General features: G+C 39.9%; 1 protein-coding gene across 3 annotated transcripts; it reads right to left on the minus strand.

Annotated features, from left to right (window-relative positions):
- Positions 1–4,757: 4,757 nt before the first annotated feature.
- Positions 4,758–14,139, minus strand: mier3b (mesoderm induction early response 1, family member 3 b). Of its 3 annotated transcripts, none has more exons than XM_058071471.2 (13): positions 14,025–14,139; positions 13,202–13,226; positions 12,894–13,039; positions 11,885–12,007; positions 11,656–11,779; positions 10,264–10,337; positions 10,095–10,167; positions 9,867–10,015; positions 9,535–9,616; positions 9,245–9,339; positions 9,020–9,147; positions 8,776–8,930; positions 4,758–8,224 (listed from the first exon to the last, which is right to left on the minus strand). In XM_058071471.2, exons 1-13 carry the CDS (start codon positions 14,031–14,033, stop codon positions 7,749–7,751), a joined length of 1,659 nt encoding a protein of 552 aa, XP_057927454.2. In that variant the 5' UTR covers positions 14,034–14,139; the 3' UTR covers positions 4,758–7,748. The 3 variants fall into 3 exon arrangements, with proteins under 3 accessions (XP_057927454.2, XP_078645713.1, XP_078645714.1); XM_078789587.1 differs by lacking the exon at positions 14,025–14,139 and adding an exon at positions 13,379–13,520; XM_078789588.1 differs by lacking the exon at positions 14,025–14,139 and adding an exon at positions 13,435–13,453.
- Positions 14,140–21,461: the final 7,322 nt, after the last annotated feature.

Consider the following 21,461-nt stretch of genomic DNA (forward strand, 5'->3'; position numbering starts at 1 on the left):
TACAATGTAATTGTGGCGCTTTGTAACAAATTTTTTCCGCCATTTAGGTATTTCTGCATAACTAATGACAAATATGAAATATGGAAGTATTTACCTATTCATTTTGTGGCCAGGAGATGACGTAATTTCTATGAGGCATGAATGAGGCATGATGCAACAGTCGATCTCACCCGTTTGACATACTTTGGACTGTAAAATGAAAAATAAAAGTGTTGAACTTGGGAGCTCCACTCATTCATTCATTATGTGGCAACACAATGGTTATTTGGTGAATTTTAAATTCCCCATCAACAAATATGGGTGCATGCATTCTCTGGCAGGGCAGATTTTTGACCTGCCGAGATTTGCATCCACCCCTATTTGGGCTGAGATAACTTCTACATGTCTATAGTTCACATTATTTACTTTAAATACATCCACCTATCATGTGGACTTCATCTTTGGACCAAAAAAGTTTCCCATCAGCAAATATGGGGTGCATGCATTCTACAGCCGGTGGATTTTGACCTGCCGAGATTTGCATGCACCCCCCACTTGGACCAGTATAACTTCTACATGTCTATAGTTCTTATAATTTACTATAAAGACATCCATCTCTCATGTGGATGTCATCATTTGAAAAAAAAAGTTTCCATCTAGGAAATATGGGGTGCATGCATTTTACGGCAGGGCAGATTTTTGACCTGCCGAGATTTACATCCACCCCTATTTGGGCTGAGATAACTACTACATATCTATAGTTCACATGATTTACTTTAAAGACATCCATCTCTCATGTGGACTTTATCATTTGAACAAAAAAGTTCCCTAACAGCAAATATGGGGTGCATGCATTTTATGGCAGGGCGGATTTTTGACCTGCCGAGATTTGCATGCACCCCCTACTTGGACTAATATAACTTCTACATGTCTATAGTTCACATGATTTACTTTAAAGTCATCCATCTGTCATGTGGACTTCATCTTTGGACCAAAAAAGTTCCCTAACAGCAAATATGGGGTGCATGCATTTTATGGCAGGGCGGATTTTTGACCTGCCGAGATTTGCATGCACCCCCTAGTTGGACTAGGATAACTTCTACATGTCTATAGTTCACATGATTTACTTTGAAGACACCCTCTTCTTATGTAGACTTCATCTTTGGACCAAAAAAGTTCCCCAACAGCAAATATGGGGTGCATGCATTTTACGGCAGAGCTGATTTTTGACCTGCCGAGATTTGCATGCACCCCCTACTTGGACCAGCATGACTTCTACATGTCTATAGTTCTTGATATAGATTTACTTTAAAGACATCCATCTCTCATGTGGATGTCATAATTTACAAAAGAAGGTCCCCATCAGCAAATAGAGGGTGCATGCAAATCTCGGCAGGTCAAAAATCCGCCCTGCCGTAAAATGCATGCAGCCCATATTTCCAATATGGGAACTTTTTTGCTCCAAAGATGAAGTCCACATGAGAGATGGATGTTTTTAAAGTAAATTATGTGAACTATAGACATGTAGAAATTACGCTGGTCCAAATAGGGGGTGCATGCAAATCTTGGCAGGTCAAAAATCCGCCCTGCTGTAACATGCATGCACCCCATATTTCTAATATGGGAACTCTTTTGGTCCAATGATGAAGTCCACATGAGAGGTGGATGTCTTTAAAGTAAATCATGTGAACTATAGACATGTATAAGTTATCTTAGTCCAAATAGGGGGTGCATGCAAATCTCGGCAGGCACAAAATCCGCCTTGCCGTAAAATGCATGCACCCCATATTTCTAATATGGGAACTTTTTTGGTCCAAATATGAAGTCCACATGAGAGGAGGGTGTCTTTAAAGTAAATCATTTTAACTATAGACATATAGAAGTTATCTTAGTCCAAGTAGGGGGTGCATGCAAATCTCGGCAGGTCAAAAATCCGCCCTGCCGTAAAATGCATGCACCCCATATTTCCTATATGGGAATTTTTTGGTCCAAAGATGAAGTCCACATGAGAAATGGATGTCTTTAAAGTAAATCAAGTGAACTGTAGACATGTAGAAGTTACGCTGGTCCAAGTAGGGGGTGCATGCAAATCTCGGCAGGCACAAAATCCGCCCTGCCGTAAAATGTATGCACCCCATATTTGCTGTTAGGGAACTTTTTTGTTCAAATGATAAAGTCCACATGATAGGTGGATGTATTTAAAGTAAATCATGTGAACTATAGACATGTAGAAGTTATCTCAGCCCAAATAGGGGTGGATGCAAATCTCGGCAGGTCAAAAATCTGCCCTGAATGCATGTGTAGCAGCATAGGAGTATATCCATATCTCCCTATACAGTGTGTTCCGTTAAACAGAGCTCACTGCTGGCCAATCATTGTGTAGGTGGAGAGTATTTAAGCAGCGCTCCTCTCACTGCTTCTTCCTCTGCACTTCCGTCTGTGTACTTCCGGGTCAAGTGTCCAACTGAGACAGTGATCGGTGTGCTGCTGGGGTATACGTGTCTTTCGGCGTCCTATTGTGGTGAGACGCCCGTAGCCGCCTGGGTTTACTCCCTCCCTCGCTCCTCTCATGTGCCTGTGTGTCTGCTTAGAAGGTGTAATCTGCCTGAATGCCAGCTAACACGCCGCTGCATGTGATGTCATCGCCAGCCGTCTGAGAATCCCGCTGCTTTGTCTCCGCTACTTTGTCCCGCTGCTTTGTCTCCGCTGTTTTTGTCTCTGTGGTTGCTTCCGCTGCTTCGTCTGCGCTGTCGCAGCTTGCCTTGACTGACTGCTCTCCCGCTGCTGTGCTATGGCTTGCTACTGGCCTGTTCCGCTACTGCTCGGTCTTGTGGCTTCACCTAGCTGGGAGCTTAGCGCTGTTAGCCTCTGTCTGCGCTCTGGACTGTTCTGCCTGCTGTGATCCGCTGCGGGCTGGACTGTGACCGACTTGCCAGGCCGCTCGGCCTCTCCTGACAGGCAGACGCTAGGTGCAGTTCTTATTATTATTTTAGAGTTTCGCTTCTATTATGTGTGTTTTAGTGGTGGGGTTGTAGATCCCTTTTTGTTCAGTTACAATTGCATAGGTTTTCCTTTCGCTTTTGTTTAGATTATTTCTATAAATTTACCTTTTTGTTTTAGGATTATTTTGACTTGGTTATATTTTCTGGCCTAGTTGCCTTATTTGATTTTGGGAATTGGGTGGGTTTTCCTTGAGTTGTTCCTTCTTTTGTTTATCATATGTTTTGCTTGTTTAATTTGTGTTTATTGGCTCAACTTTCAATTTAGTTAGTATAATTTTGTTGTTGTTTAATTGCTTTATTATTTGGTTTTTGACCCCACTAATTGTTTTATTCCCTTTTCAGTTGCTGAGGATCGGTGGTGGTGCTGGTGGTCTGGGTGGCGGTATCCCCTCTTTCTGTGCGCGGTGCTCCTCCGGGATTTGGTTTTCTTTGCACCACCCTGTGTGTGTGTGTCACGTGTGACTGGGTGCTTTTTGGATCCCCTCTTCACTAGCCCATTGTCCACCTGGTAAGCCTCAGCACCTGATTAGGTTTCCCGCTTCCCCTTCTTGTGTGTGGTATTTTAAAAAGATATTAAAACTTGTCAATAAAATCAATTAATTTTTTTTATAATGTGAACCATGTCTCCAGCCTCATGAGTATAATGAACCTGTGTATGCTTTAAGAGGGAATAGAAAAAGAAACTGACTCTCTGGGTGAAATTCCCAGGGTGGCGTTGTCTGGTCCTCAAATCTCTGGTGTAAGCCAGTATTCTTCCACTGCCACACATGCACCCATATTTGTTGATGGGGAATTTAAAATTCACCAAATAACCATTGTGTTGCCACATAATGAATGAATGAGTGGAGCTCCCAAGTTCAACACTTTTATTTTTCATTTTACAGTCCAAAGTATGTCAAACGGGTGAGATCGACTGTTGCTTCATGCCTCATAGAAATTACGTCAGCCCCTGGCCACAAAATGAATAGGTAAATACTTCCATATTTCATATTTGTCAGTTATGCAGAAATACCTAAATGGCGGAAGAAATGTGTTACAAAGCGCTACAATTACATTGTAAATGTCTAACCCGCTCCACTCACCGTATTCCTGGATACGCATGCGTCAAATGCTTGACATACCTAACAAATACCAAGCCAATAAATCCAAGCTTTCATATACTGTGTACTTGAGATGTCTCATAGTAAATGATAAAGGAGACACAAAGTATAATATCTTCATTATCGTGAAGTCCTGTGGCGAAAAAACACCGCTGCGTCACATATTTTCGGTTTTAACTGAGCGTGCAGGCATGCAAAACTCGGCACAACACCTGCCGATCTATCGGTCGATCCTTAGTATGAATACTTTTGAACATGAGATGTTTTGCAAATTTGTGAAATAAAGCAGAAATAAGAAAGACACTCGTCTCAAATATTTATACTGTGATTGTTAAAACCTGTTGTAACTTTATGTAATTTGTTGTAGAATAAATGGAATCTAGAAAGAAATATATAGGAAATACCCCAAAAATGATCGTGGTATGAATACTTCTGAGCACAACTGTATGTACTGTATGTATGTGTATTTAGTATGTATACGTCATTCTGGCTTAGGACTCTCACCATCCTCTGAGCAAAACTAAATCACTTGTTAGGGCTGTAAACATGAACATCCTGGCCTAACTGGAAAACATAACCCTATTTTTTTTCAACAAACTGGAACCCTAGCCCTAATTCTTTTAAACACAAGTTGGCTAATTTGAAACCATCATCAAAACCCAAACACTAAAAACAATTGTTTTTCCAGAGCGTTTATTTCTGGATCTGTACACAAGGTATTAAAGTAGAACAGAACATAAAAAATAATGTTTTAACAAACAGAGGGCAAAAGCAAATGTCAATGTCTGTACAATTCTTATAAACAATAGATAACTTCCTTTCCTTTAACATTTCTTAGTGATGCCTTTGATTGTCTACAATTCTCCATATACATTTATGTAGGTTTTTATTCACAAAGGTGTTTTATGTATTTCTCATAGAAACGTCTTATCCAAAACCACATCTGCTATAACCTTTTAAAATCTTTTTTAAACCTCAAATGACAGAAAAAACACAAACTTTGCTTACTGCTCAGTCATACACACACGCACATTCGCACATATCAATAAAATCTCACATTTTTGCCAGAGTTCACAGGGTGGTGAGCATAATGCTACTTCAATCTACAACTTAATAATAATGGCCTTTACATTCTTACAAGTGTTCTGTACAAACCACAGGTGAAATAATAAATAGCAATGCACCGCTATAGCTACTAAGAGCTCGGCTCGGAGGACCTACTGCATGATGGGTTTTTTTTTGTCAACAAACAAAAAACTTGAACCGCCAAGAGCAGCAGCCATCCCTTTACCATCGAGACATATATAGACATGTAGAATAGTTCTGCTTTTTTAACATTGCCACTTTTAAAGGCTAAAACAACACGAATAATCATTTATCATTTTGGGGGACGTGACCAGCATGCACATTTCAAAGATACAAACAAAAGTAAACCTCAAAATTCCTGTACATATCTACAACATATGGTCATTGGAAGGAAATAAGCTTTTGTATGAACATAAGAGGTCAGGTCATAGACTTTTTTCCGCATAAAGGCTAAGTTGCTAAATGATTATTTACAAGAAAGATGTCACGTGTTCTTGTTACATGAGGACACTGCAAACACCACACGGAGCCCTGAAAAACAACCGTTCACAGCAACAATGCATAGATAACATGACGTAAACACTGTGTACAATCACCTTTCTCCCGACGCCCACTTGTGTCGGTGTCTCATAAACAATACTGGTCTGAGTTATTGGGGGGGGGGGGGGGGGGGCGGTAACAACTCCATTTGCAACATGAGTCAAAGTCCAATTGGTTAAAAACTGGAAAAAGTTGGAACGATGCAAATTACAATTCAATGTTGATGTCTCCAAACTTAATATTTATGACATTTTGGCCATGCTTACAAAATAACACTAGCATATATTTTGGGGTGAAAACATACCATAATTTCCAGAGTTAACACTTGGAGATGAAAAACAGATTTGTACAAGTATTAGCCTCACATGTCCACATCATAAAACGGCATATTGTGACACACACCAATCTGTGAGGACCAGGGAGCTTTTTGAAATTGAGCTATAAACCTCAACCCACCAGTCTGACTCAGGGTGTCTATTTAGAAAGAACGCTAAAATCATCGCACCGTACTTAACACTAAAAAGGTAGCACAAAAAGAACCCTTGGCCAAAGAAGTGCTTTGCTGGGAAGAAATACACCATACACCAGAGGTAGGGAACCTATGGCTCGGGAGCCAGGTAGTGCTCTTTTGATGACTGTATCTGGCTCTCAAGCATTTCTTACCACAATAAAAATTTATTTTTGCTAACATTTTAAAGTAAACCATCACAGAAATGACTGTTAAAAATAATATTAAAAATCAACAACTTTCTTATGCATTTTAATTTGTCCATCTATATTCTGCTGCAATACGGCCAACCATATCTAGCTTTCCTGATGATATTTTCCAGGTCAAACACCAAAACTTGATTATTACTGGGTAATGCTGTAGTCTACCTCGGTCATTGAGATGTCAAAAAAACATGTAAATGTAAACTTTCCTCCTTCAGTCTAACAGCTAAAGCTGCAGAACCAAGCCTTCTGACGAAGATGGCCAAAAGAATGAAATACATCTACGGAGTACGGTGCAAAACTATGCAGCAGCAGAAGTTGTATTAATGGCAACAAGTATTTGATTTATTATTAGACACTGCGCTGCTCACAAAAGTGTGCTGGCCACACCCCATTGGCGTGGGGTAGTGTGCCTGGTCTACGTAATTAGAGCCCATTATCTAAAACTGTTGATCTTACATAAAAATGCACACATTTTATTGCATTCAATGTTTAAAAAAATGTATATGGCTCTCACAGATACACATTTTAAAATATCTGGCCTTCATGGCTCTCTTCGCCAAAAAGGTTCCCGACCCCTGCCATACACCATTAAAACAGTTTGGAAAATATATTTCCGAGCTACCTTTTAGGTGTTAAATTGCTGTGTGATGTTAGCCTTTGAACCAAGCTCATCACAAGTTTTCTTATAGTTTGTGATTGGCTCCAGCCAAAGAAAGCGCTCCCTTTTCCTCACTGAAAATAGTCATAAATGGGCTATAGGTTGAAAGTTTAAGAAAAAAATTGTTTATAAACCAAAATTACAGTAATATTGACAAAATAAAAACTGATTTTTTTAAAAACATGAACTGTAGTTGTTTATGTTGGGAGTAAAAAAAACATAAAATCATCTAACATAACAGCTCGACTGCCAAGTACCTGTAAACAAAAACACTTGTGAATCAAACCAAACGAGTACCACGTGAAATAAGAGCGACGAGCACCAAGAGCGAGCATGATTTTGGCAGCTGAGAAGGATGGCAGGATAAGAAGGGGGAAAGTAGGAAGATAACACATCTGCAGGCCTCCCCCTACGTAACTGTACATGGACGTTACCACCACCACCACCACAAACACGTCAATAAAATGGCTGTTATAAACTCTTGAGAGAAATCAAGATTTTTAGTTCTATATGAGACATCACTGATGTCATATTACACAAAAAATGAAAACAAAAGTATCTTATGTACATTTATATATATATATATATATATATATATATACAGTATATATAATGTGAGGTCAGTCTATGTACAAGCAAAAAAAAAGGGGGGGGGGCTGAGGATGAGGATCACTCTGACTGAAGTGCTGCAGTGTGCTGCGTGTGGTGGCGTGAATGTGCCCCCAAAAAGCCGTTAGGCTCTCCGCTGGCCGCTGCCGCCAAGCTCCCGAAGTCTGTGACCGACACAGCCACTTTGGCACCGGTTATCCGGTGGTGGTGCGGCGTTGTCCGGCGGGCTTCAAAGTCCACGCCGAGGTTGCCCACAGAAACGTCGCTGATAAAGGAGTCCGGCAGCGCCATCTTGAGTCTCTTGGAGGGACGCTCGCAGTCCTTGTTGACACACACGCTGCCCAGCTGACCCAGGTCCGAGTGGTAGAAGCCGGCGTCCAGCATGTTGAGGCAGTCGGGGTCTGCGCCATTGGAGGGGAAGCCGAGTGGCTCGTCGTGGTTGAGGGAGGCGCGGTGGAGAGACTCCAGGGGGGGAAAGCTGTACGAGTCCAGGACCTCTGCTGGGCTGCACACTGTGGCTACGCTGTTGCTCAGCGCTGGAAAAACAAAGCTGTGTTAACTCGTATTGGGGTTGCGGCTTGACTTTTATGATTTTCAACACTCTGAAACCATGACATCATGTCAGTCCTGACTGCGTGTGTATGTGCAAGAGAGAGAGGACGACAGTCGAGTTTTGGCATGGTTGCAGCTGACAGCAACCTCTACTGTTGATCACCCACCTCCTGGCCTTCCATACGACTGCTGAGACGACACAAACTTTATCCTGAATGATGGCGGCAAGTGTTTGAGACAGGCGTGGCCAATACTGAGGACACCAGCCAAGGGCCACAACGTGAAAAATGGAAGGGCCACATTGATATTTGGTAAAGATAAGAAGTTCTAATGACAAAGCTGCAAAAAAGTCCATTAGTATCAAATTCATGCTTTGCTTTGGGGGGGGTTTAGCATCATGTTATATTTGGAATACAAACTTCGCCTGAAATTTGTCATTTCAGAAAGAAAAAAAGCTTTAAAAAAATGTACATGCTAGTTCCCACACCTAAAATGTGTTTTAAAATGACAGTATAATTCCGAGGATAAAGTTCACCTGTGAGGTCGCTGGCAGTGATGGAGTTGAGCAGGCTGAGCTGCTGTTCTGTGGTTGCTTCCAGCCTCCCTCCTCCGCCGCCTCCTGAGCACACGGAGGACGAGCTGTCCACGACCAGACCCTCCGCTTCGTCCACAAGCCTGTCCATCAGGTCTCTGGAGACAAAACATGTTGCATTTCATTTATCTGGAGTGTCGTTCCCATTTGGGTTGCACCAGAACCCGTTGCCAATCTGTCCACTTACGTTACACCAGGATAGCTGCTGTACTTTTTCTTCCCGAATCGATTCTGCTGCACAAAGAAGTCAAAACGCTCCGACTTTTTCCACATGTAGTAAAACTCCACACATTCTGCTACTGTCCGCGTTGTGACCTGATGTGGAAAGAATGACAATGAAAACATTTTTTTAAAAAGGATGTGAGAACCATAAGCCATACATGAGTATCTTTGCTGTGGCATCACAACTCACTTTGTGTTTCTGTATGAGGTGAAAGTTCTTGTCATACATCTGCAGCGCATGTTCAAAGTTCTTGCACTCCTCTTCAGACCATGGGGGTGATTTTTCTGTGATAAAACCACAGCAGAAAATCAGCATGGTGACATGACGAAAATGCTGACCAAGACTATCAATAGGATGTGTTATTACTACACTAAACAAATGATTTTTTATTTCAAACAAAAAGGACCTGAACATGGTGTGTTTAAAATCATGCCTGAGAATAAAGATCTCAATTCTAGGCAGCCATTGACTTTGCTTACCTTTCGAGGACTTTAGGTGGCTACAGTATTGCTCAAGTGCCTCATGGGTGTTGTAGTTGCACTTGACAAGTTCACACAAAGCCTGTGTGAGAAGAATAAAAGCGGTCAAGTTGAAGAAAATTTGACATTTTAATAGAAAAAGCACACAAACATGAGACAAAGGTAACATTTAAGATAAAAGTGCTTTTACTGTGTAGCAAATCAATGGCCACTGTTTCCCATTAATTCCATTTTTATTTTTCTGCTGAAATTTGGCACCCCTTGTGAGAACGACATCATAAAGATATGAAGGAAGAGTGAATGGAATAAAATATAGATATATAAAAAAACACCTGCTCATTGTCTCGAACATGCATGCCCAGTTTGTCACATCCCGTCTTTTCACCCGTCGTCCGTGACAGCACGTCAGTCAGAAACATCCTGACTTTGCTCTCTGGCAAGGCACCTGGAGTCCACATTAACTCGTCTTCATCTTCATACACTGCAAGTTAAACAACAGGGAGATTAGTCAACAATGACAGTAAATCTCCGCATTGTTAGAAACAAGAAAGAATGGTCACCTTTCTCTCCTTCTGTGTAGTGGCAGACGGTGGAAGGAACCTCTGCTTGGTACTCTGCTCCCACCATTATTTCCTGCAATACCAAATCAACACAGAGAGAGATAATGCACATATGCCAAAGTAGCTACTAGAAGTCCATCATCTTGGTGTGTTCGAAACTGTTATGTACCTTTCTGGAGTCTTCTGAACTCGGGCCATCATCATCACACTCTGAATCTTTATCCCCATCAGATATTGCATTGGCTAAGAGAGGAAAAGGATATACCTGAGAGAAGGTTCAACCTGAGAGGTGTACTCTGGCAAGGCTAGTAATATAATATGGACATTGTTGAAGTCATACAGCAATGTTTCCCATACATTCATTTGTGGCTGCCCACCACAAACACATGTGGATGTCCGATGTATAAGGATGTGTACATTATCCTTAAAATCAGCACACACTAACATGCAGTCCAGGAAACATCAATGTTTGTTATTTTCTAAATTGCCTGTTTGTTACACGCTGCCCACACGCGCATCCAAAGCTAACGTCTGTAAATCAGTAACTTCATGTTCTGTTGATAAGCCTTAAAACAAAAGCACTAGATGACATAATCATCTAATTTGCATAATTGGCTATGACACAAAAATGTAAACTTTAAAAGCAGAAATTGAAGTTATTCACTTCCAGTTTCTGTTCATGCAGCAATAGACGTGTTTGTTCTCCACGTAAGAGGTGTGTTAAGAAGCAGCAACAACATAAAACATACAGTGCAAATTAAGATGTGCCTGTGAGCAAGGGTGAATGGAGGGGGTGAAAAAAGTTGCACCGAATCTGTGGCACCACAAAAGAGTGAGTATGGGAAACTGAGTTTGAATGAAACATCAGATTGTGTTTCAATGTCATTGAAAAGCCACTACAGATGATATATACACACCTATAGTCACTTTTACACTCATATTTTCCCAATATAGTACAAAAAGAAATAAGCCATTTAAGACTCATGTGTGTTTCAATAAATGTCTTCCAGACAGGAAGTTTTGTCTGGGGTGCAGAGTCGAGTTTTAGCTGGAGTATGGGTACAATAGTAACCCATGTTATTAAGATGACTTATTATACTGCCTTTAGTGAAATAAGTAATTTTAAAATAATAATAGCCTGTCGTTGGCATCAACTCTATTGCGTGTTACCAGTGACACCTAGTGGTCATTGGAGAATCTTGTATTGCCTTGAACTGTATACCTACAACATTTTTATGCTTGAAAATGCTCAATTTAGACCAAAAATATGCAACATTTTCTTAAATATGCAATTTTTGGACTAATAATAGACCGCAGTCAACCACGACACAGCAATCATTTATCAATTACTTTTTGAAAAAACGTGACAGAGTGAGGGAGCGATGTTCGAAGCGCAATGGATCGAGGTAAAACTGTAAATTGAATTCAAACATTTTATAGATGATTCTCGCTGGACAACAACAATGATTTTTACTTGTGATTTGACTCAATGATTTTCAATATTCCTCCACACATTTTTTTATTTGTGGTTTGTATTCTATTTTAAAAGTGGGTCACTTACATCGAAGTGTCCTTGGGAAGAAATCGGTGGTTTCGTGGGAGGTGACGGAAGGGGTGAGATCATCAGCTGAAGACTGTGTCTCCTCTTCGTAATCGCCAGACAACAAGTCTTTAGCAATTTCCTCCTAGGAACAAATGCGACAAAGTGACTAAACAATTTTACAAGAAAGGGCTGCTTTTTCTCAGAAAGAGCCAACATCTGGGGGGGGGGGGGGGGGCATGACATTCACCTTGTCCAAAGTCATGTCAGGCAGCTCATCCGTGAGGTCTCCAGAGGAACTGTCTATACTGGACCCAGCTGACGCCTCATAGCGGTAAATTGCCAACAACTCCTCCAAAGGCATATTACCCTCCTAGTGAGAACAGAGGGAAAAACAGTCAGCACGTGAACAGATTTCAGATTTCTTGACATATACATTAAAATGTATTCCCTGCCAAATGAAAAGTAGCAAATGTTGACTTTTCATTTAAAATAATTGTATAATTGTTCAAGTGGGAAAAACGAGGAGGAAAAAGTGGAGATACACATTCCCCCCAGAATAGCACATACAGTTAGATCCAGAAGCATGTAGGCAATGACAGAGTTTGTTATATTGTCTTTGGTTGTATTTGCACTCAAATTGTCCAAACCCCTTTGAAATTGACATACTCTGCATGAAAAACATTTTATACATTCCAAGTCTGCACTTCGAATCACTTTTCTGGGTGTCTCAAAATAGTTTTGTCTTTTCTTCTCTAATTGCAGCCAATATGTAAAGATGGAGTGTAATGTTTTAGAAAGAATAACTGAAGTGCTGGAGAATTTTAGCTACAGACACGGTTAAGTGTGTTTGGCAGGAGCCGGATGTCACATGTCACATTTGTGATGAAAATTCAATAAATAAATCTTCACTGTTCATCATAAAAACCCGCAATACTACCACTGTTCAAATACTTATGCACCTAACTGTATTTTATCATCAATTTTTTTTATTCCAAATGAAAGCGCTTATAAATACAATATGATACAATCTACACAGTTGACAGTCAATATCTGAAACAAATGTTTGCAGAAGTCACACTATATAACCTAACTGCACCGCAACTGGCTCCTCTTATCACTCCCAACTTTTTGGACAGATGCACTATGACTAGCCGTGTACAAAAATGCAAAATACAAAAAAATACAAAAATGACTGTGGCTTCCAACACATCCTTGGGGGGCATCCTTCCCCCCAAAAGAGTTAATAATAAATGTACCTTCTCCAGATCTGCAATCTCAGAGTTAAAATTCCCCCCTCCTTCAAGAGACTCTTCCTCCTCCAGAGTCCTCTCGTCATCGTACTCATGGACTAGCATTTCCGCAGTTGGGTCAAAGTCATGATCTTCTGAAGATAAAGAGCCAACTAAGGAAACAACAACAACAAAAATTTAATCTGTGACAACTTGAATTGCTGCAAAATGTACAGTACATGACAATGTAAATTATAAGTTCTTAACAGTACATTACAAACGAACGAAGCACAACACCAATGTTTGAATTTTGAAGTAAAATACCCTTTTCTTACCTGGACTTGAACTCCCAAGGGAAGCCTGAAAGAAAAGAACACCACAAATTACACGTCCGAAGTGAAGTTGGTACGTAATAAGAATAATACAGTATTTATAGAGTGAAGCAGTGGGAAACAGTAAGTTATCCAACAAGTGTGGCTTGTGATGAGCAGGAAGGCAGCATTTACCGTTACCTGAACTACAGTAGGCGGCTAATTCAACAGGAACCGCGCTAACGTCTCATACTAACGGTATATTCCGGAGCATCATGTCAAGATGTACAACAAGTCAATGGACGTGTGCAAGATAAACGTTTCCTGAATACAAAGTGTCATTTGCAGAAAAAAGGAAAATCCGCCTCCAGCAAGAGTGAAAGCTAGCTAGCCCGAAAGCTAACATCTGAGTGGCAACCTTAAACATCGATTCCTGTAAACATGCACATTTCGTTTGCGCGGTATAATATTGGATGCAGTTTTAGTTAGCCGTACAACAACCCGGAGGCGAAATACAAACTCGATTAGTCTTTTTTTCTTAATCCCAAACGCGTATTATATTATTTTAACCAGCAAAGCTAATGTTGAATTTACGTATCAATTTAAACCGCCTCTACGCCGAAGCAGCTGAGAGCGAAGGCGTAGCGGCCTTGTAGTGAAGGATCACTCTACACATTCGGGCATATATGTGATTAAAAAAAATAACCTATTTTACGACTAGTCGCGCTATATAGTAGGAAAAATACACAATCTACCCAATCGATAGCATAAAAGTGAGAAAATACGACGGCAAATTGTAAAAATATCGATTTGAGATCGAATGCTTCTCTCCTGTTTTCCCTCTTACCTCCGCCATATTGGTACCTTCAGCTAATGAGCCAGTTGTATCGCAGTACCCGGATGACGGCTCTCAGCCAATCAGAGAGCTGGATGACCGCCTCAGTCGTGACGCTATTCAAAACCATCCACAGATAACGGGAATCCTTATATATATACACACATATATATATATATACACACACACATACATACATACATACATACATACATATATATATATATAGTATATATATATACACACACATATATATATATACACACATGATTATTTTGGGGGGCCACCATACATCTGTTTTTGTGGAATAAAGTGGTGAACAGTTCGGTCGCCATGGAGATTTGAGGTTAGCAAAGACTGCAGCTCAAGAACTCTATGGTGATCTTTCTGTTTTTGTTGGTATTTATACTCCTATTACATATTACTAGCAAATTTGTGGCTTTGTCTTTGTAATTTGAATGATTTGTAGTCATATTTATAGGTATTTAGTGCTCATTGCCTCTACTGTAGCTAACTTTAGCTACCTACAGTTTGCTAATGACAGTTAGCTAATGGCTGAGCAAGCATAACATCAACAACAGTAATATAGAGTAGACAGTATTACTGATGCCTCATATTTATTGAGAGTAGTACTGTAGTCCTACATAATTTGATATACACTTCACGTCCATTTATGCAGCACAAGCCACCAGCTCTCTGAAGATGCTGCCCTCAACAACTAGTTCCTTTCAGACTAGCAGTCGCAGCTTGGTCTTTGGTCTGGACCCCCTTTTATAACCCTATAGAAAATGATGCTGTATAGAAGTTCATTGTACTCAACATTTCCAGGTCCTGGAAATGATTTCCTCAAAACTTGCAAAAGACATTTCGTTGGCAATTTCACTACTGTGTTTTTGTGCAATGACAATAAAGGGAGTCTATCTATCTATCTATCTATCTATAAAAGACATTTTTATGTTCATTAGAAAAAAATGGAATGTCAGCCAAATTGATATTATGAATTTAAAATTTCCCATTCAAATTTGATGCACCCTTATATATATATATATATATATATATATATATATATATATACGTATATATATATATATATATATATATATATATATATATATATATATATATATATATATATACACATACATACACATATTCAACTTACACCACTACACCGTCTTGGTCAATCATACACACGACAAGCTATGGGGACATTTGTAGAATTTGTAGCAGCACCCCTGGCAAAGGTATCAGCTGAACATCAACCATTAGCCTGAAGATGGAGTGGACGGACGCTATGAAAAGCGTTACAAATGAATTCAAATGTCAAATTGCTCAAATTGTCATTTCTTGGATATACATTAAAAGCACACCATCTCACCATCTCTAATGCAAGAGCTTTATTTAAGAAAAGTAATAAATGTAAAATAATTAAAAGCCATAGTGCTCACTTTCTGGCACTTCATTTATTCAGAAGCATGTTTATTGTTGTGGTTGTAATTTGTGTTGTAATAAGTGCTGTAGAGCTGCACTGCATCACCTAAGAGAGGAGCTGATTTTGAGCAGGTGACCAAAAATGATTCTCCAAATAATACTCTCTTAGTGCTTTTATAGCAGCTCATTTTAGACATCATGTGTCTTTTAATGGCAAATTACCACAAAATAGCATAATCAGCACACCGGGTTAATGCTTTACAAAGTACAATTAAATGTAGCCAGTCATAAAAGTAAAACCCAAGTAGCTCACCGAAAGTACCTAAAGTCGCTCTATTATGCAATGGCAATGTGGAGAATCAAGACGCTCATTAGTTATTACATACAATAATAGCACTCATTACTCAAAAATATGACTCTATAATATGCAAAAATATGTAAAATATGTAAAAAGACGTCAGTATTAATTCACAAAACAGCAGTTCAGCAAGCAAAAGCATCAACCCTGTGCATGTTTTGCTTTTAATTTATTAGGGTTACTATCCTTGGTTGATTTTCTACTATGGAGGAGTTTATTCATTTTTGTTGCACAGCACATTATAAAATGACAACAACAACAGATTCTTTTTAATGCAGCTTGAACCAAGACCATCCATCCATTCTCTGAGTGCAGGTGAGCTGGAACCTACCCCAACCCACGCCAGTCCATGTATGGAGTGTTTTGCCTCACTGGAATGCAATGTAAAAAATGTATAAAAGGCCCCATTACGTCTTAATATTAACAGTAGTTTTTTTTCCCTGATATGACACTTTAGCATAATAAAGTGTTACTTATTGCCTGTTTCATTGTGTGTTAAAGAAATTTTATGACAGTGACAGGTTGACCTGTAATAAAAATCTTGAATGAGGTGAGAAAATTGTCAGTGTATGTGCAAAAAAACAGACTGCTCGGACACAGATTATGGAAAGGTGGGTTACACGGATTCTTTGTGCTTTGAAGTGGATAAATGTCATTAACGCTGCTTTTTTTTTGTCATTTAGTCCTGCAGCTACCCACTCAGGGAATGTGTCATCACATACTGCATTACATGATAACACATTCTAACCCTAATTACTTTTCATTGTTTATAAATTAACATTCAGAACATTCAGCAGTGGTGAAAGGTCTTTTTTTTTAATTTTTGAACAGATTTGAATGCAGTTCTAATTTGTACATTTAACTGTGACGATCACGGCTGCAGCAAGGCAACAACCATCTGGTGGCGCTGTCTGATAGCGTTGCATTGCTCATGACTCAGCTGAGGCCTTTGGCCTTCATCGCTTCAGTGCTGCAAACGCCCCCCTCAGACCAGCTGCAACATGACTTGACTGTTGCGTTCAATCCAAGGGTGAATCATGCAAGACATGTGCTCTGTTTACAATCTATTTAGACTGTGAGGGTTAGGTTTATTAAAAAGAGTCATCCGAAGCTAGGCTCTTGGGTAAGTTGAGTAGTATAAACGTTCTGGCGTACAAATCTTAAGTGTAAAAAATGACTATGGTAATGAACAAGTGTAAACAATGGGCAGATGTGCTGCAAATATGGTCAGTGTTCCTGAGACAATACATCTAATTGACATTGTTTATTCTGTCTCAGTGGATGTTCATTCTCTGTAAGTGGCTGGATATGCACAACTAAGTATACCGCAACAATAGCTGTTTTCTTGTGCACTGGCCTTTAAAATCACGGAAACTCAGCTTCCTGAAGTGTGTGTGTGTATCCGAGAGAAAATGTATGGAGCTCTTTTATTCATGAACCACTGCCACACAAAAGGGTGAATTTGTGGATAAAATATGCACCCCTACAGTGTTGCCTGTGGATAAATACGAAGTTGGATTGACTTGAAATTTCTCACACAGCTCAATGCACTCTGTAAAACACGTAGGGTGTCATTGAATATAGTTATATTCTTTCTAAACAGCTACTATATTCTTACAAGTATGTTTTTCAAATACATACTGTGGAACCTCAGTTAGCATATGCCCCGGATAGCGTATTTTTCAGTTTAAGTCAGTAATGTATGACAACATTTTGCCTATTTCCTGGTTAGCATACTTATTGAGTTATTAATACACTGTGGGAGTCCAACCGACTGTGTTTGTAATGTATTTTTTACCAGAAACATACGTGTTAGCTGCTGCCTTGCATGGAAACCAGAACCGAAAGTCAAGGTCATTGCTCTTTGTTACATCACAAGTCTCTAGTTGATCACAGATGCATACAGAGCCAAAATAAAGTTCCAAAGTGAGAAACACTAGTGAATTCAATAAATAATTCATAACAAAACACAAAGGGGGCTTCCTTGTGGATCTCTGTCTCTCTTCTGCCTCATAACAACCTTTGTCAACTATTAAGTCTTCAATCTAGGTAAAATGTCACCCCCTCGTGACAGCTCTCTTAGTTTCCTTCTTTCCCTCTGTTCCAGTTTCCATGCCCTTATTTTGGTAACCACTTCCTTTGTTGTTCTCTTCCGTTTTCCTTACCCTTGCTCTTTTCACACACCTGCTTCTAATTTCATTATCCCTATTTAGTTCAGGTGCGTGCTCTTTCTGTTGTGGCTTCATTGCGAATTGTCTTTGGTTTGTAGTGGCTGTTGTGTTTTCCTGCTGCTGCCATATTTGCATTAAACAACCTTTTATTTGCACTTTTGGTCCTTTAATAGGCAAAGTCCAAGAAAAAACTGCCCTAAGGGCAAAACAAGGTGGTGGCGAGGAAAGACACGGTGACAAACAAAAAATCTCGCCACAGAGCACAGCTAACAGAAACTATCACAGAGATCAGCGGGAGGCCGGCTGGACGGCTAGGGAGAGCTGGGTTGACTGAAGCGCCAGTAGGTTAGCAGGACACAATCACGAGGAACCAGCGCCTCCCGCTGCAAGTGGCAGCCTTAAATGGGCAGTTGATTAGATGGGCTTCAGGTGTGCCCAGTCCTCCTGCCTCCAGCCCGCTCCAGGACATCTGGAAAACATGGAAAAGCAAACCAGGAGAAGGCAGGAACTAGCAAGCTGGAGGCAGGAGCAGAACTGTGACATAAAAATGTTCATGTATCCCTTTCATTCATGATTTGCACATATATTTTTTCTGTGTGTAAACTACAATTGTAGAACTATAAAAGTAGTTTGTGTTAATGTTTTTGGTTGTCCGCAAAGGATGATCTCAATTCGCATTATTTCTCATGGAAAAATGTATTCAGTTAGAGTACATTTAATGCTAACCAAGGTTCCACAGTATTTACAATATTTTGTACTAGCCTATCCAGGCAAACCTACGCTCAATAGCTCTATAACTCCTCTGTGCAGCATTATTCTGCTCATTACTAATCATAAAATATTGATTGTTAATTTTGCACATTATCAAGGACGTTTTAGTCAAATGTCCACCCTGCCTCAGCCTGAACAATATACCTGACTGCAAACACAAATGATGCACTGGAAGCTTAAGAAATGTGCCTAAACTATACCCGCTTACACACACATTATGATACGTTTTCAGAAACATTGTACAAATGTTCTCCACTAAGCCAAACTTCAAGGTGGAGTAAAGAGCGAGTGGGCACTGCAATTTCCTCTCTTGCACACTTCTATGTGTAGGTGTTTGTATATATGCAGCGCTGCTTGCGTCACGCCGCACACAGACATGGAGGAGATGTCTCCTTTGAGTCACTCGGCAGAGGTGGAAATGACCATATTTGATGCAGTGACGTGAAGAGCGCGTCTAAACTTGGTGGGGAAAACGGACGTCAGTTTAAATAAGTGACCTAAGAGCCTCGATAAACGTGCTACATCTGGTGGTGATCGACCTTGAAACAAAGCGCTTCCGACTCTTCTCCAAAGCAATGCAAGTCAAGTGTGAAAAAAACAAACAAAACAATAATCATTGAAAGCAATGTGAAGGACAGCTGTGCATGTTATGGACAAGAGACTGCTCATGAAGAGCCATCTGGGTGATTCTGTCTCCATGGAAACCACAGATTCTACCACAAGAGCTGTTTGTGGGTGAAAAGAGAACACAACTTTGGAGAATCTCACTTTTAGACTCTCACATCCCACAAATTAAAAAAAAGCACCCTAGATTCCGGACCATCCGTACTATATACCGCTACTTTTTATACACTTTGAACCTCACGGTTTCAACAATTATGTGACTAATTTGTGGCTAAAAGTGGATGCAAATATCACGTTTTAAAGTTTTGATCCGACAAGTCTTAAGTAAATTTGATCAAGTCTAAAATTACAACTGTTGAACTCATCAGTGCTAACGAGTGATTCTCGGGACATTGTGAGGTAGCATTGCAAGGTTTAGTGTGTCTTTCTGTATAAATACCCCATACCCTACGTTAATGGTTGAATTTATTGTGAACATTCGTCTAAGTTACATTGAAATACATACAACCTTTCACGTCCAAAATACAGTAGGAGGAAGCAAAGCTTATTTAATCAAATGTTCACATTCTGTATGACAAATGTACTCTTTTCTAGTTCAGGAAAATTATAAAGTAATATAACAATGTGGTAAAATGAACTGGACACCTGTGGCTTACAGAAAATGTACAGTAATTTTCAATTCCCTTTCAGCTCTATTAGCCTGGGCCCTGGGGGGGGGGGCTTCAGAGGCAGTAATCCTCCTGTTTTTATTACACTTACCTATTGAGTGTTGAATCAGACCAACTGGACCCGCTTGATTTTAACCTTCTTGTTTCAGGTCCATGTGCAAATGCTCTGATTCAACTCCCTGGATATAACATGTACTGAAAACTTTTCAACCACTCGAGAACCACTTTTGAACGTACCGCAAACTTTACATTTTGAAGACTGTACAATACTAATGAAAATAGCCATATTTTGCCACTGTGTCATTTTCAACTACTACAGGACTACTCCTTGACATATAGAATGAGTGACCTTTACGGCCCCTATGATGAACTTTATTGCACTCTTTTCACTTGGGCATCTTGATTTATTTCTAAGCTGTGGTGCTACTTAAACATAACATGATACATAGTCAAGGCTGTTGTCAATATTGCCAGTCACATGTGCTCAAATGCTGCTTTTTGTCCATAATGTAGTCATTTAGACGTATACTACATAATGGACACAGCCGCAGTGATGGCTATCTACCTCGCAAAGGTAATAATGTACACTTATGCTTTTTACCGGGAAGCGGAGGAGCTGGCCATGCATGACATCAACATGCATTAGCTAGAATGTCATGAGGACAACAGGGCTAATGCAAGTCAAGTATGGAAGAACACACTTTTGCGCTGCTCCTTTTCCATCCCTTGATGCCACACGTAATGCTAACTAAACACACTGTACATTTGTCATACTTTGAAATGTCACTCCTCAACAGCATCCCCTGCCTGTGCTCGACAAACTAAATGACATTAAAAGTTACCACCGTGGCTGTGCATGGACTGAAAACGTTCATTAAAAGGTGATGGCGTTCCAAGTCAAAAAGATTCAAACCATTATTAACTGTATTAACTAAATAAAACTAAAATGTAGTAAAACTACTATGAATTTGGATAATGACCGATAGACACATATACTGTAATGGAGAGGCGGCAAGATGGTGTTTGCAGAGTGATACTGTCTTTTGTTATCCTTGGTCATTTCCATGCTACATGCTAGTTATGTTACTTTCTCTTTGGTAAAATAAATTTGGGTGATGTTAAGTTTGCTCATATTTTCCGTGTCGTAAGTCCCATTTCCTGTTCTATGGTTATCGTCATACTTATTTTCTTTGACAACACTCGTACCCTTCTTTGGTTTCATCACCAAAAATCCAAAGCAAAACAGAAATATGGAGATAAACCATGATATGAAGGTTTGACTATTCCTGAAGATATTGGTATACAGACCAGTCTGGTTCAGCATGAAGTGGTTCAAACATTGCTAACAAACTAATAAAATAACAGTAACATGAGCTACTGTTGGGGTCATAAGTAGGGATCGATCGATATGTTTTTTTTTGGGGCC

This window comes from Doryrhamphus excisus, linkage group LG3 (assembly GCF_037039965.1).
Source record: "Doryrhamphus excisus strain RoL-2023G ecotype Guam linkage group LG3, RoL_Dexc_Guam_v1.1, whole genome shotgun sequence".
Lineage (NCBI taxonomy): Eukaryota > Metazoa > Chordata > Actinopteri > Syngnathiformes > Syngnathidae > Doryrhamphus > Doryrhamphus excisus.

Coding starts and splice junctions, on each gene's coding strand:
- mier3b (XM_058071471.2), bottom strand. Junction 13,040..13,201: donor CCTTGGGAGTTCAAGTCCAG/GTAAGAAAAGGG, acceptor TTGTTTCCTTAG/TTGGCTCTTTATCTTCAGAA. Junction 8,931..9,019: donor AGCAGCTATCCTGGTGTAAC/GTAAGTGGACAG, acceptor TTTTGTCTCCAG/AGACCTGATGGACAGGCTTG.